The following is a 15,607-nucleotide window of genomic DNA, read 5'->3' as shown; positions in this document are numbered from 1 at the left end:
TATTAAAAAGTATAGTACTAAGTATTAGAAAAGGGGTAGCGATTATTTTAGTATTATGTACATTTTATTGTTTTATGTATTTTATATTTCATTTAATTTTTTATGTCAATGAACTCAACACATTGAGATTTATTATTTGGATAGGAAATTGAAATGACCAGCATTATGTTTTAGGAATATTAATATGGCACTAATGTAGATGATGGATTGACAGAAAGGAGTAGGCTAGAATCAAAGAGACTAAATTAAGAGGTTATTGCAATTAAGAGCTCTCTACTTTATAGTCTGACTTGTGACTTCAGCATTTAACCAAAACTATGTACTCTCCAAAGTTTCTAAAGATCTCAGTTGCCAAATCCACTAATCTTTTCTTGATCCTCATGTTTCTTGCAGCCTTTGATATCATCAGTCATGCTGTTCTCCATGATACTTTTTTCTTCTTAAATTTTTGTGATAACACTCTTTCCTGGTTTTCCTTCTATTTATTTGACTGCTTCATCTGTTTCTTTTGCTGGATTTTTCTTTAGGTCATACCGAATAACTTTGGATGCTCCATAGGGCCCTACCTGGGACTCCATTCTCTTCTTCTATACTAATTTATTTGGTGATCGCATCAGCTTCTATTATGTATAAGAGATATGCATTTTTTATATATGCTTCCTTGTTTTCTTTGACACTGCTATCACTCTGGTACAGGCCCTTGTTAACCTATGTCTGGCCTATTGCAGTAAACTTTTAATTGATTTCCCTCTCTCAAGATTCACTTCCATTCTAATCCATTATACTCTTCAACTGTCAAACAAATCTGCCAAAAATGCAGGTCTGGCCATCTTACTCTCTCCATCACCCCAACATTAAAAAAAAAAATGCAATGATTCTCTATCACCTCCAGGACCAAATATTCAACACTTTATAACCTGGTCTTTTTCTATCTATCAGTCATCTTAAATCTTCTCTTAATTTTGGGCATTTTCACTGCCCACTATTGGGCACTATATCCACTATATCCACTATGCTTGAAATTCTTTCCCTCTTCATCCCCATCTCTTGACTTTCTCCAAATGGATTTTAAAAAGCATTAATATTTATTATGTACAAAATATTGTTCTGAGTGCTGGGGACGCAGAAAAGACAGTAATTTTTCTCAAGATTGCATTCCAATAGGGTAGACAATACATTTGGAAGATATGTAAAAGTCCCATGATCTTTTGGAGTTGGTGGGAAAGTTGATTGTAAGGCCTTTTCTTTAATATCATTTTCATAGATAAAGATATCAATTTCTGATATCAACCCCTTTGACAGTGCCAAGAACCTTTTTTTTCCTGGATCTTCTTCATTAGATGCCATGTAGCACCTTTAAGAGCATTTCTCAGACTGCATCTCCACACGCATTCTTTCCAGAATTCTTTTTCTAGAAAGCATTGGCTGGAAGCATTCATGTTTCCATGACCTCTGGGCTCAGGGTCTTGGGCTGTGTCTACTCATGGTGTGAAAGGAGATAGTGGTCAAGATAGTAGTGGTAGTTTGATCTGCCTGGCAGTCCTGTATCAGAGATTTAGGGACTGTTTTAACTAATCTGATTTGACAGCTAAAATCCCATCTTCTACAAAAAGCCTTTTCTGATCTTTTCTTAATGTTAAAACCCATCCTTCAATTGTTTATTTCCAGTTTATCATGCATATATCCTATTTGTATATAGTTTTTATGTTGTCTTTATTAGTCTGTGAGCTCTTTGAGATCTGAGTCTCCTTTGCTTTTTTTTGTATCTGTAGTCTATATACCATGCTGGAACATAGTAGGTGCTTAATAAGTGCTTATTTGGGTGAGAAGTGATGAGAATCTTCATGAAGAATGGTGACTGAGTATTGAGAAAGGCATGTATGTCTCTGACAGCTGTTGTAGAGGCAAAAATGACTGGTTTTGACTACTGATTGAATATATGAATGAGATGTGAAAAATGGATGAATGAGAGTGAAAAGTTGAAAGTAATACTAAGTTTATGAAAACTTAGTGAATTAGAAACATAAATGGTTCCTTGACAATAATAGGAAAGTTTGGAAGAGGGATGGTTCTGGGGCATTTTGGAGGGAGACATGGTAAGTTTGAGATGCTCTTAAAATGCCTAACAGGTAATTTTGTTTTATGGAACTAGCTTTTAAGTCAGGGAATAAGGCTAAAGATCTATATCTGGAAATTATCTGTTTAGAAAAATAATGACAAATGAAAGGAAATGTATTTTTAATTAAGATGGTTATGTACCTATATGAGGATTTTATATGATAGTAGATTTAGTCATATGTTTTGATAGCCATTATTTTCAAAAATATTCTCCTGGGTTATATTCTTTTTAGAAAGAAGGCAAATAAGTTTTTATTAAATACCTACTATGTGCCAGGCACTGTGCTAAGCATTTTGTAAATATCTCATTAAATTTTAACAATAACTCTGGGAGGTAGGTGGTAAGATTAAGTGCCTTATTCAGGATCATTCAGCTGGTAAGTGTTTGAGGCTGGATTTGAACTTAGGTTTTCCTGAATTCAGGCCCAGTGCTTTGTCCATTGTGCCACCTAGTTATCCAAGTGAAACATGGGAATTTCTTATACAGACCTCACCTAATTGTAATACTCTTTTGGCATGAAGATATACGTTAATACTTTGTTGAACTTTATATTAAAGCTTTTATAATTTGCTTTGATCTCTGTTGTTAACTTCTTGGTAACATACTTTTTTTTTTTTTTTTATTTCCTTAAGAACGGTATCATTTGTCCTATAAAATTGTGCGGACAGATAGTCGTCTGGTACGTAGCATTCTGACAGCGCATGGATTTCATGAAGTAAGTGCCCAAGTGATGTAATTTTTGTTATCTCTGCTGTCCCATTTATAAGGCTGAAATTTTAGCCAACTTTTCTTTTTAACAGAGCCACATCTGAAAAGCAAATGAATCCATTACCTTATGATAGTGTTGTCATCTCTTCTTGTACATGGAGAATGTACAAGGAAGTATTCTGTCTTTTTCTCATGAAGATGGTACTTGGATTTTCTTGGTCTTTTTTAGAGGCTGATTTTTCTCATAAAGGACAGGCAATTATTTGGGAGTGATTTTATGACTCTTAATTTTTGTACTCTCAGCTTAACTTGGAGTCTGAAATAGACATTTCAATGGAGGTCTTGACCTTGACTAATAATAGTTTATATTGTAAGTTTATTTGCTTCTGAAGAATTCTGGGTCTGATAATGATTTGTACCTAAAAGCTGATGATTATAGGAACATGACATTCATTATTCTAAAAAGATGCTATCTCTTTTCTTTTAGAGAAAGAATAAGAGACTAATATCTTTATGATTTGTTATATGAGAACCAATTTATTTCTACTTGTTTCATTTTTGTGATTTGTTGATTTCTTCTTACCTGAGCCCTTTCCCTGATAATTATTTCCCATCATACTTCTGTCTGTTTTGTATGACTAGTTTCCCACCTTGTCTGAGACTAGTAGGACTGTCACTCCAGGCAGCATTGATTTTTGCTCTTTTTGGATGCCTAACAGGGATTGTTTTTTCTATACCAGTTAGCTATTGTTCTCCCAAGAAGTAGGTCAGGTTTTGTTCTTATCTTTTTTTTTTTATGTGCCTCTTAGGTTCATCCAAGCAGCACTGACTATAACCTCATGTGGACAGGATCCCATCTAAAGCCCTTCTTACTTCGTACCCTCTCTGAAATGCAAAAGGTCAATCACTTTCCCAGGTAATACTAGAATACTCACTTTTAGCACCATTTAAAATTACCTGCTTTTAGGCACTGGGAGAAATAAAGAAAAAAGTCTTTCTTTAAAAAATCATTCCTAATATAGGGCACCTAGGAAAAAAATGTGTATATCTACATTATATGTACATATATGCATATATGTGTATGTATAAGTCCACATATGTATATTTTTATGATTTAGTGAATTCAGAAAAGTTTTCTGTTCCTTTCATTCATTTAGTAGCTTAAAGCTTTGTTGTCTTTAATAAAAAATGTTTTGAGAGAAGAACATTACTAAGTACACAGCTGTGATCAATTATTTTTTTACCTTAGCATAAATGAGTTTCTGATCCTATTCTGAGTGTGGCTTTTGATAAGGAGGATGATAGAGAGAAATCTGTATAAATGAGGTATCTGAGTGGTGCTCTCTATAATGTTAGTAAGAGAGAAAAGGGGCTGTAGAGCAGCCAAGTTAGGCATGTCAGAGATGACTGGCCAAAACTAACCATGGCCATGTTCTATACATGTTAAATACTGTGTTAACTTTGGTAAATACTACTTTAGGCTTATAATTTTCAAAAGTTAGGTTCTGATTTTTAAAAATCTTCAGTGATTTTCATTTCATGTTGTCAGAGTAATTTATTAAATTTCCCATAGGTATGCTTAGAGTTTCTTTATGATAGAACTCATGGTAGCCTAGATTTGGGTATAGGATGGATTCATTTTAATTAGTTCAGAATGTAAGTTGCTTATGATATCTTGTTTATAGCTTGGGCTCATTCAGGAATTTTATAGTTGGTGTTCTTGATTTTCTACACACACCCTACCCCTGACATTGTTATGACATCCTAGTTAAAAAATTTATACAGATCCTTGCTGTCAGGTTTAGACTTGCATGCATGTAAGCCTTGTATTGAGGAAGCTGAGGTTAGTGGAGTGCTTGAGATCAGCCCGCACTGGGGATAAAGTCAATCAGGAGTCTTTCCAGCTTAAGCCAGTTCACCCTCGATTAGGCAACATGGTAGCTCCTCTACTCCTAAGGACTTGACACCAATATGGCATCAAGCTGCCTAAGCAAGAGTGAACTGGCTCAGGCTGGAAAAAAAAGAAGATCAGAGGTTCTATATTAATGAGTAATAGGACTAGGCATAGGAGTGGCTACTGAACTTCTAGTCTGGGCAAGATAGGGAAAACTAGTTTTTAAAAAATCATTACTATAATTTTTCAGAGGTCTATCATAATTTATCTTTTCCCTTTATGAAAACAATGTTCTCTGTTTTGAAAGAAAATGTTATATGTTAACATGAAATGGCAAGAAGATTTAGGTGACGATATCCAAGAAATGCCCTGAAAAGTGAGATACTGGTACTTATATGAGAGATCAGAATCATTAAATAAGATAATTATTATAAAGTACTTGCACAGGGCTTGGCACATGGGAAGCTCTATTTTAATGTTAGCTGTAATTATTAATGCTATCTTTATAACAGTGATAATTGAAAACATAACTAGATAAGTGAGAGAATATGTAGAAAAAAAGATGTGAAGATCATAAAGGGGCTTTTTGCAGCTTAGGAAAGAAGATAGTAGATTGAGGGGATAGTAAAGTTACAGGAAGAAAAGGAAGAAGAACTGAGCATGTTTATAGGAAGAAGGAAAAGCTAGAAAGATTGAAAATGAATAATAATTAGATTTTCATTGAGCTTTAAGGTTTGCAAAGTGCTTTACATACCTCATTGGAGCCCCACTGTGCTGTGAGATAGGTGTTATTATTTATTCCTCTTTTACAGATGAGAAAAGTTAAAATGAAAAAAAAAGGTAAAAAGGAAAAAATGAGAGAAGTTAAGTCACTAGCCCCAGGTTACCCAGCTAGTAAATGTACAAAGCAGGATTTGAACTCCAGTCTTTCTGACTCAGTCTAACATTTTGAAATAATAATTGAAGGAACAGAGAACAAAGGAAACAAAGATTCTCAATGGAATGGCCTAATTTGATGACAAATTGATTCTGTCATCCCCTAAGGTGGGCTAGAGAATTGGTAGTGATAGCAAGAATTTTTGAGATAAGAAAGAAAATAGTTGAGGGAGCTCATGTTGGTTTATCTAGATCTTTTTAATAATTAGAAGGTGGAGTTCTCTGCTGATTAGTAGTAAGAAAAGGGGAGGGATTGGTAGTTTGAAGAAGGGAGAAAAAGTTTCGGATTAATTATCCTCCGTGTGATAAGAAATTTAAGAGATGAATGCAATTAATATCGTAGCATTGGGGGATCAATTGAGATTAGAAAACAAATTTGAATCTAATTAACTTGCTCCAAAAGTAGGAAGTAGAGAGTAGGAACAGAAAAAGTAATTTATGAGCATTACTTGAGGTGGGATAGGGAGAGGAACAACAGAAGGACAAGGTAAACAGGGATGTAGGGGTGGAATAGAGAGTAGTGTTAAAATTATCATTCTGGTGAAGACTTTGAGGAGAGGGAAGTGACAGTAGAATAGGGTTGATATACTTGGAGAAGAGAGAGGGAATTTAAAGACTTGATGTCACACTAAGGCTGAAGATCAAGTTAATAGAATGAGGAAAAGTGACCAGTTAAAAGATTATTTGTCATAGAGGGGGATTTAAGACCTTAGGGAATGGAATTGTGGCAGATTTGATGGTGAGTTCTAAAATGGGATTACTGCAATGTGTATGCTCAGTAGAATAGGTGAAGATAAAGGTCATGGGATTTGAAGAAAATGAGCTATGAGACCATTGGTTTAGAAGAGCTGTTCACGTGCTTGTTAGGGCCAAGGCTGATAGGCAAGAAGAGTGGGGAGCCAAGTTCAGATCTTTGAGGAAGCTAGAAGAGTTTCCTGAAGTTTACTTACATGTTAGTAGCAAGAGCCAAGAGAGAGTGGTATAACTGGACAATTTAAATTCTGCAGAAGTTGTGGAATAAATTCATTTCACTTTGATAATCGTTTATAAACTATCTACCATGTGTGGGACCAGAAGCAATTTGGCCAGCCTTGGAATCAGGAAGACCTAAGTTTAAATTCCCTTTTTGATACATAATGGATTTTAAATTCTAGAAAAATCACATAATTTCTCAATGTCCTAGACAGTTGATACTGAGCTGTGTTGGTAGAGGGAATTTTTTCACTGTAGTTTTCTGCTCCGATGAAATCACAAGTTTAGTTCTCCCCCATGTATTCTCTTCCTACCAAAGGAAAAAAAACTGGTCAAGACCTTGTGCTAAGTGTGGAGATACAAAGACAAATAGGAACTCTGGCTCCTGCTTTTAGGAAGTTTCTATTTTACTTGGATGCACAACATATATGCAGAGAAATAAATATGCTGTAAATTTAAAGGTAGCAGAACCAAGCATAAATGGCATAATATAAAGAATTCTACATTTGAAGTCAGAATTTAGTTCACATCTAGTTTCTGCTACTTAATAATCATATATCCTTGGGCAACATACCTACCTTCACACAGACTTAGTTTCTTATCTTTAGAATAAAGAGGTTAGACTAAGTGATCTATATAGTTCTTTCCTGCTCTAAATGCTATGATCCCAAATGGTGGTAGTGATAAGATGCCTGGTGTTGTGAATTAGGAAATATGAGAGAAGGATTGACCAGCATTGGGCAGGTGCAAGGGTTGTAGTATCTCTAGAAAGAGAGATGTGTTTTGGTTAATGTGCGGTAAAAAAGAATGTATGTGAGTAAGAGATCAAGGGGGCAGCAGTATTGATTCATCATAACAAAGGGATTCTGAGGGATGCTAGACAGTGGAAAAATAGGGGCCAGGAAGGGGGAGGGCTTAATAATTCTTTTGGGAAGTAGGTTTATGGAAAAGAATGCTGGGAAGGAATTTTGGCTAGGACATTAATTATGCATAATAGAGATTAGGAAAATAGGAACTTTGAGAAGAAATTGGAGGTGCAAGCTAGTTTTAGCAGAATTAGTTAATAGAAAAATTTGTAGAATTAATTAGTCTAAAGGTTCCAATGAAAATGTTGGCATGATAGTATTTCTTTAGATACCAAATGAATTTATCTTAGCTTCATTACTTGTGCGAAGCAAGTAGGTTCCCTCCCATAGGGGAGTGGCACAGAGTTGGTAAGGATCCTTAAAAAACTGTAGGGAATCAGTATTACTATGCATTTGAGCTCATATTCCCATCATACCTAAAATCTACTGTCTATTTTTGTTAGCCCTTCAGAATATATTGTATATTGCCAAGTCTCTAAAACACAAATGACTGAGAAAGAAAAAAAAATTTGTATGATTTTAGGTCTTATGAACTAACCCGGAAGGACCGACTGTACAAAAACATTATTCGAATGCAGCATACACATGGATTCAAGGCATTCCACATCCTCCCTCAGACCTTCCTCCTGCCAGCTGAGTATGCAGAATTCTGTAGTAAGTGATTAATTGAGAGTGTTGTGGTCCTCAGCTATCATACTTTGGCCAAACTCACCCCGGTGATTATCCTAGGTCTACAAGAAAAAGGAAAAAAATCAAATAATTGTAGTTCCCAGGCAGAGAAATTATGAGATATGCATTTAAAACTTAATTGACTTTATTTGCATTTTGTACTATGATTGCTTTATATGTATGTGAACATATTTTTGGGTATCACATCCATGCATTCCTGTGTTTTATTTGGCATGTAAAGACATTCTATTTCATTTGCCTAAGAGCTACATACATATGAGCTTAATGTTGTATGTCACTTGTCCTCTTTACTATGTGGGTTACCTTTTCATGTCCTTCATTTATGTCTTTTGGTGTCCAATTACCATGTCTTTTATTGATCTTTTTCTTTTGTGTACTGTGCCTTTATGTCATCTGTACTTGTGTAAACATAAAGTGATCATGTCATATGTGATCTGGTTATTTGTGTTCCATTTGCAGAGATGATTTTAAGTCTAGGGAAGTCTGGGGAAGGTTTCCCATTCCTTCCATGTTAGACCTTAAGATTTAAAATTTTTTCTTTCTTTTTTTTTTTTTTTTGAACTTAATCATCAGGAAAACACTAGCATCCTAATATAAAAACCAAAAGAAGATGATTGTATATGAAATTATGTTATATATAGTTTATTTTTAAATATGTATTAACTGTGACATCATAATAGACTTAGCAAAATTCTGTCCAGTCTAAGGCATGCCATCAGAACTTTTCACATATATTCTAGTAAATGAATATCTAGGAAATTAATTTAATAGAACTAATAGGCATAGCTTCCTAGAGTTGGTTTTGCTGTGAACATTTGAAAGTATTTTTTAGAACTAAGGGGGAAAAAAGTTCAAATACTGTATTTTATAGCACTTAGCAAAGTACCTTTGCATAGGATGGGCACTCAACATTTATTAAATGAATGAGACATTCTTCTAATACAGAAGTTCTTAACCTATTTTGTGACATGAACCCCTTTGGCAGTAAGGTGAAGACTAAGAACACCTTATTAGAATAAGGTTTTTAAATGGATGAGATAAAACATGTAGAATTATAAAGGAAGCATTGTATTGAAATAGTTGTTTGATTATTTAAAAAGTCACAGTCTGTAGGTTAAGAATCCCTGTAGATCACCATAGATTTTACTGACAGAATTTTGAACCTCTAGAAGGCTAGGTTTTAGAGACTTTCCATTTATAGAGAACTCAATTCCATAAGTATTTATATAGTATGATCAAGTTGGGCATCTGGTTATTTTATAATGGTAGTGTTAAAATTTGTGATAAGTTTAAGTACTTATACCTCCTCATACAAGTCTCTGCTTTATTCTTTCTAATGGTTTGTTGGACCAACCATTAGACTTTTCACTTAATGGCTAAGCATATTTCACCAGCCTTGGCCATGGCTAACGAACAACCATTATTCCACCAGCAATAACAATATATATAATAGTGTCATACCTAGAGCCAGATCTCTACATCCTTAGTTCAGGGAACAACTATTTTATCAAGAATGTAAAAGCCAGTGTTAAAAATAGCCCCTAATGTCAATCCCTCTGAAATAATTTCTACACATTTTATATCTTTGATGTTTTTTAAAAACTATAAGCAAGTCATTTATAGTGGAACTTCTTAGACTTTCATTTCATGGCATATTTAAATATTGCTAAAACTTGCTTTAACATATCAAAGGAGAAGGAAAGGGAAAGTGGGAAATGAAGTTGAATAGTGGAAGTGCTCTGCCACTCCAAATAATGAAAATTGGCATGTTGTTCTGCAGAAAAATCTAGAAGTGTAAACCTTTGAAAAGGATGTTGAACTCTGATAATAAGGGCAGGAGAGAGAAGAGCTAAAATGGCTTCTGGTTAAGGGAATAAGGGCAAAGGAAAGAGCTCATATTGCCATGGTGAAAGATAGATTTCCTAGCAGGGTCAGGACTGAAGATGGATTGAAGCTGGAGTTAGTTTGGGCAGAGGAGAAAAAGGAGAAAATATGAAGGTCATAGGCAGGCCATCTCTAACTACACATAAAAGGAGAAGAGTTGAAACTTGAATTGCATGTAATGTTCATTGTGACATCTTGATGTGCCAGGTACTTAATAATTGGTAACTGTATGATTGATATTGATATAGTGGTAAAGAGACATTAATTGCTCAAATTTGTTCAGCAACTTTGTCTGTTTGTTGGAATGAAGAAAAATCTTAACAGGACGTTTACATTGCCTTAGGATTAGTGGTCCTGAATTATATGATTTACTTCTGTGTTTATTTATATACATATGAATGCTATGCAACATTGTAAATTGGTTCTGTGAAAATCTCATGTTAGGTGAAACAACATTACAAAGCACAGTTATTTCTTTAGGTACAGTACTCTAAATGGGATGGCAAACAGAAGGAAGGGAAGTTTATATTGGGAATTCAGATCCTAGTTTGGAATTACCTTATGATTTGAGTCTTGAGCAATTGGCTAATAATTATTTTATGTTGGGAGTTTGGTTGTAACATATAATATTTTTATGGCAAAGTTATGTAGGAGTATGACAATATTCTTTCTTAATTTTCCCATTTATTTGAAGAAAATCAAGAAAAATATATTCATCATCTAATTTCATATTATCCCTTTTTTTTTTCTTGTTTTGAAATGATGGCCATTGCTGCTTTTAGCTTTTTTTCTTTCTGCATAGTAGAAGAGGAAAACAAAGGTTTAAATTAAAAGAGCAGCTTTATAATACTCTTGACTGTAGTAATGGGTTAGGTAGGCTCCTCATCTATTCCTGTCCCTTAGTTTTCATCTCTTTTTATGGACTGGAATATAAAAGCATTTATTAAGTACTTACTATATGTCATGAACTGAGCTAAGCATTGAGGATTCAAACAGAAAATTGGGATAATCTCTGATTCAAGAACCTTACATTGTAATCGGGTGAGACTGCATAGTTTCATGATAGGTGAAAAGACCAAATGTTATTTAAGTTCTTCCAGAAAAAGTAGTAGATAGATGACAAGTTTCCTGGGACCTTAGGTAACAATGTCAGAATAGATGGACTGGTGGGAAGTGGGCAGTGGGGGAAATAGGAATGTATTAGGAGGGAGGATATTTAATGACTCCTTGTAACTTCTGGTGCTACTAGCCCATCCCTGGGCTGTTAATAAACTGGAGCAAGGAAGGTGAAAGTTTTCCATACCTTCCTGGATTGCCAGTAGTATTTTGATCCTGTTCATTGATCCCCTTTTGTTTATCTCTTCTGGATTTAGCCATAGATCCCCACTCCACAAAGCTCTCTCACCCAATGATAAACCACTTGGCATACCATCTGTGGTCTCAGATGCTCCCCTGAAGATACAGGGCAGACTTTAAGCTTTCATAGATATTCAGCTAGACTGTGAATCATCATATTATTATAGACTTATCTTCTAGTGAATTATCAAGTATCTTTCCCCCCCCATTCTTTCACCCCACTCACACCAAACACATTCTAGAACTAGTACTAAGTACAACTACAGTATGCAAAGTGCCTGAGGATACTTGTGAAAGGGAAAATCCAGATTACTTACAAAGCTACACCTTTTCCCCATTTTATTTTTTTTCCTCCCATTTTCCTAAAGCTTATTAAAAACAGGTTACTTGTAGAATTTTTTCACATTATTCATTGATCTAAATTTTGATGAACTTTCCCCGTTTCTTAACCCAGAACTAGTTATTTTTCTTTAGTAGACAGGATAAGAATCTGGGATTGATGAGAACTAGTGAGGGTGATGGCAGATTAAGATGTAGCTGTTTGAATAATTCTTTCTCTTATTTTAGAATGAAAGTATCAGGGGTATGCAAGTAAAGTAAATTGTTTTTAAGTTTGAAAAACAGTCTCTTAGCTACTGATCTTCATTTAGAGACTTGAGAAATGTCCTTTACACCTGGCAACCTTTGCTGAACATTCACAAACCTATAAACTTATGGTCTATCTTTTCCCATTGTAATGTTTTGAACAGATTCCTATTCAAAGGACCGGGGACCTTGGATAGTAAAACCTGTGGCCTCTTCCAGGGGACGTGGTGTCTACTTGATAAACAGTGTAAGTGGAAAGCAGATAGCAAATCTCTTTTCTTGCTTGAGGTCTTCATCTTGAGTTTCTATCTTAGGGAAGAATATGTTTACTTTTCAGTAGGAGCAGTTATTTCTGAGATCAGCATTGTATAGTATATATGGGAGGAAGAGGGTTTTACTACCACTTAATGCCAAAGTTACCTGACCCCATTTCAGCAGGTGCTGCGAAGCTAAAAGTCTGCTTATTTAGTTTATGGGGTACTCTCATGTCAAGGACTAGGAGGTCTGCTATCTATCTTATTTTGGCATATCTATATAGTAAAAACTTCAGCAACAATTACCATTCAATAGCTTATATTTAGCTTCCATTAAGTACAAAGTCCTAGATGTTTACTCTCAAGGTTATCATGGAGATAGCCATATTTTAAATAGCCATATTTTAAAATATGGCAATTTGGTTTCCTTTTGTTTCTATAAGACTTTGAAATCTCTGGTCTTTGCAAAATTTTCTGTTCATATTTCTGGGTTGTGCTCTGAAATTCATTTTTCTTATATATGTAGAATATGTATGTAATAGTTGCAAAATACTTTGTAAAGCTTTAAGGACCATATAAACCCTAGTTATTATCATCATCATCATTATCATCATCCTTATTATTATTTGGAAGCCTAGTAGCCATTGATCTTTCAAATTGGAAAAAGTTCTAAATTCAAGTTGATCTAAAAAATTGAATGCAAAATAAGATGTCTCATAATCGTTCTTGCCCAGGGGATATTACTATGATTCTATTATAATAATTGTACAGAACTAGGGCAAAGATGTTTCCCTTGAGAAGCTTTTTAATCTAGGTTTTTATATATTTCATAAGGCCAAACTCATATGCCCTCTGTCTCCTTTTTTGCCTGGTTGACTTGGTGTAAAAATTCTCTCCTTGAGAATTTCTGGATAGATGCCAATGGCTAGTGTTGTTTGCATCTCTTAGAAGATATTAGTTTGAATTTGGGTCTAAGATGCCAGATTAAATTGCTTTTGAAAGTCAAATATGATAAAAAATTTGCTTCTCATTTTGTTTGGAGTCAAAAAGTGTAGGAACTATTCCCAATTCATCTAGGACGTTTTTATTTTCACGAATTCTTTGCCATAGTGAATTATTTTTAAATCATCCTAATAAAGCACAGAAAAATAAAACTTTCTTTGGTTGATATAAGATATATAACGTATGCTCCTCACCTCCATCTTTGTTTCTCTCTTCTCTGCTCCCCTCCTTTCTCCATCTATCCTTTTTGTCTATTTTCTTCTCCTTCCCTTCCTTCTCTGAATTTCCCCTCAAAAAGCCATCTTATAAAGAGTGCTATATTTTCTGGGAATATGATGGACAAAATATTTAGGCGCTCTTGTTTCCCTGACTTTTCTCCCTCCTTGTTTCAGAGACCCTCTACAAAATGCTTGGGCAAGAACATTTGTCTCTTTTTCTTCCCCCAAAGTTTTGGAATAACTCTTATTCTCTTAGGATTTGTTGTAAGTGCTAGGCAAAAGCCTGAAAAAGTGCCAACAGAGTGTAAAAATGTTCCTATTCCATCAAAACTCTGAAATTTTATTGAAATTTTATGTAACTTTTACATGTTACACAGATGCTTAAACCTTTTAATTAATTTTGTTTTTTCCACTTATAGGCAAAATTTCTAATTTTCTGTTCTTTTCTTTACCTGGATTCTTTCCCATGGAACATGTGACCTATTACCCAGTTGCATGAAATAATTCTTTCCAATGTTGCTGCCTGGCTTCTTCTTAGATTTGAAGGAAGAGGGAGGGAAAGGAGAGTTAAAGCCTGATTGGAGAGAGTGTAAAAATTGTAAGGAAGAGTTCATTGTAAGAAAAATATGTGAGAAAGTTATGGCAGAAAGTTGTGGGCAGAGGGATAAATGAAACATCTTATTCTGCCATTCCATTGAAACAAGACCCTAGGTTAAAAATAGAAAAACATGCTGTTTTATAGAATATCATAGAAGACCTAAAATCCATTTTTGACTAAACAAATAATCATTAATGGAAAAAAAAACCCAACTATTAGCTTTAACCCCTTTAGAAATTATAACTAAGTACCACAATTGTTTATATCTCTATTTTTATATTAGGGAAAATAAAATATTTTTAGATTCATAATAAATGTGAAAGTAACATTTACCTATCCATGTCTAATGAGTGAGGTAATACAACATTAATATTTCCCTCCAAATTTTAAAGAGTTAGAAAATCATTAAGTTCTGCAGATATTAAATCTACAAATATATTATTTGTAAATATAATTATATATACCTTGTTTGATTTTGTTTATATTTCCTTGTGTGTTTTTGTGTCTTTTTCCTCTATATTCTTTCTATCTGCCCTTTAGTGCTTTCTGAGAAAAGAGATTGTCTTTTCAAATTTTATCTATCACCATATATAACCTATGCTAAACTCATAATATGTGTTTAGTGAATGCTGTATAGTTGTGTGTTCATTGATCAGACACAATGAGCTATGGTCTTAAAATATTTTTCCTTCCTCTAAGCCTCGGCTTAGGGATGCTATAGCTAGTAATGTGATTCATGGATTATGTCCTAGAATTAGGATGATTAAAATAAGCTAAGCAGCTGTGAAAAAAGTATTGATGTCACCATCAACAATATTATTTACCCATCTGCACCTGATGGTTTTTGTTTTCTAGGAGCTTTGCAATATTATTATTAATGTAAAGAGAAAGAAAAGATACATACACACACACACACACACACACACACATATATATAATACTTACACAACTGTATTTACTGTTATAAAAAAGCCTACATAAAATTAATATTATTTATGTAATATACACATAGTGGAATAAATGTATGTTTAGGGCAGTAAATCAAGGGAAAGTCTTGGGAATTTCTTGGAATAAGGACTTGAATAAATATAATCCTTGGTAGTAAAGACATTTGGGTGATTATATTTCTGTTGTATTATTTCTCTCTTTCAATATTTCTAGCAAGAGAGAAAAAATTATTTAAAGTTTGGGACACATATTATTTTACTTTAGTACATTACTTTGTAGTAGGAATTAATGAATTCAGTCAATGAGGAAATCTGACTTGTGAGAATCTGATTAAGAAAATCTAAAGGGAATCAGAGACTAATTATTGCTCATTTATATATGGTGGTGTGAATGAATGCTGGTCCCAGAGTCCCAGTGAGATCATAGAGTAGTAGAAAAGATGTGTGGGGGGAGTTTCATATTACTTACTCTATGAATGTAAATAGGAACTAAGAATTCCGGATCCCTTTGGTGAATAAACTCATAAGATCCAAATGAGAGACTGATTAATCTGAACTATCAATATATCTTCTTATAG

General features: G+C 34.1%; 1 protein-coding gene across 10 annotated transcripts in view; it reads left to right on the top strand.

Moving 5' to 3' along the window:
* The window catches only part of TTLL5 (tubulin tyrosine ligase like 5), a 392,042-nt gene that overhangs the window by 23,616 nt on the left and 352,819 nt on the right, over window positions 1–15,607 (top strand). For all 10 annotated transcript variants that reach the window (XM_051977559.1, XM_051977558.1, XM_051977560.1 and 7 more), the window contains exons 4-7: window positions 2,752–2,834; window positions 3,637–3,743; window positions 8,019–8,149; window positions 12,175–12,257. In XM_051977559.1, the coding sequence (XP_051833519.1) occupies window positions 2,752–2,834; window positions 3,637–3,743; window positions 8,019–8,149; window positions 12,175–12,257 (404 nt within the window). The remainder of the gene's footprint in view (window positions 1–2,751; window positions 2,835–3,636; window positions 3,744–8,018; window positions 8,150–12,174; window positions 12,258–15,607) is intronic.

Source organism: Antechinus flavipes, chromosome 2 (assembly GCF_016432865.1).
Source record: "Antechinus flavipes isolate AdamAnt ecotype Samford, QLD, Australia chromosome 2, AdamAnt_v2, whole genome shotgun sequence".
In the NCBI taxonomy this organism is placed as follows: domain Eukaryota; kingdom Metazoa; phylum Chordata; class Mammalia; order Dasyuromorphia; family Dasyuridae; genus Antechinus; species Antechinus flavipes.
Note: the sequence above shows the minus strand (reverse complement) of the source record. Positions and strands in the feature narration are given on the sequence as shown.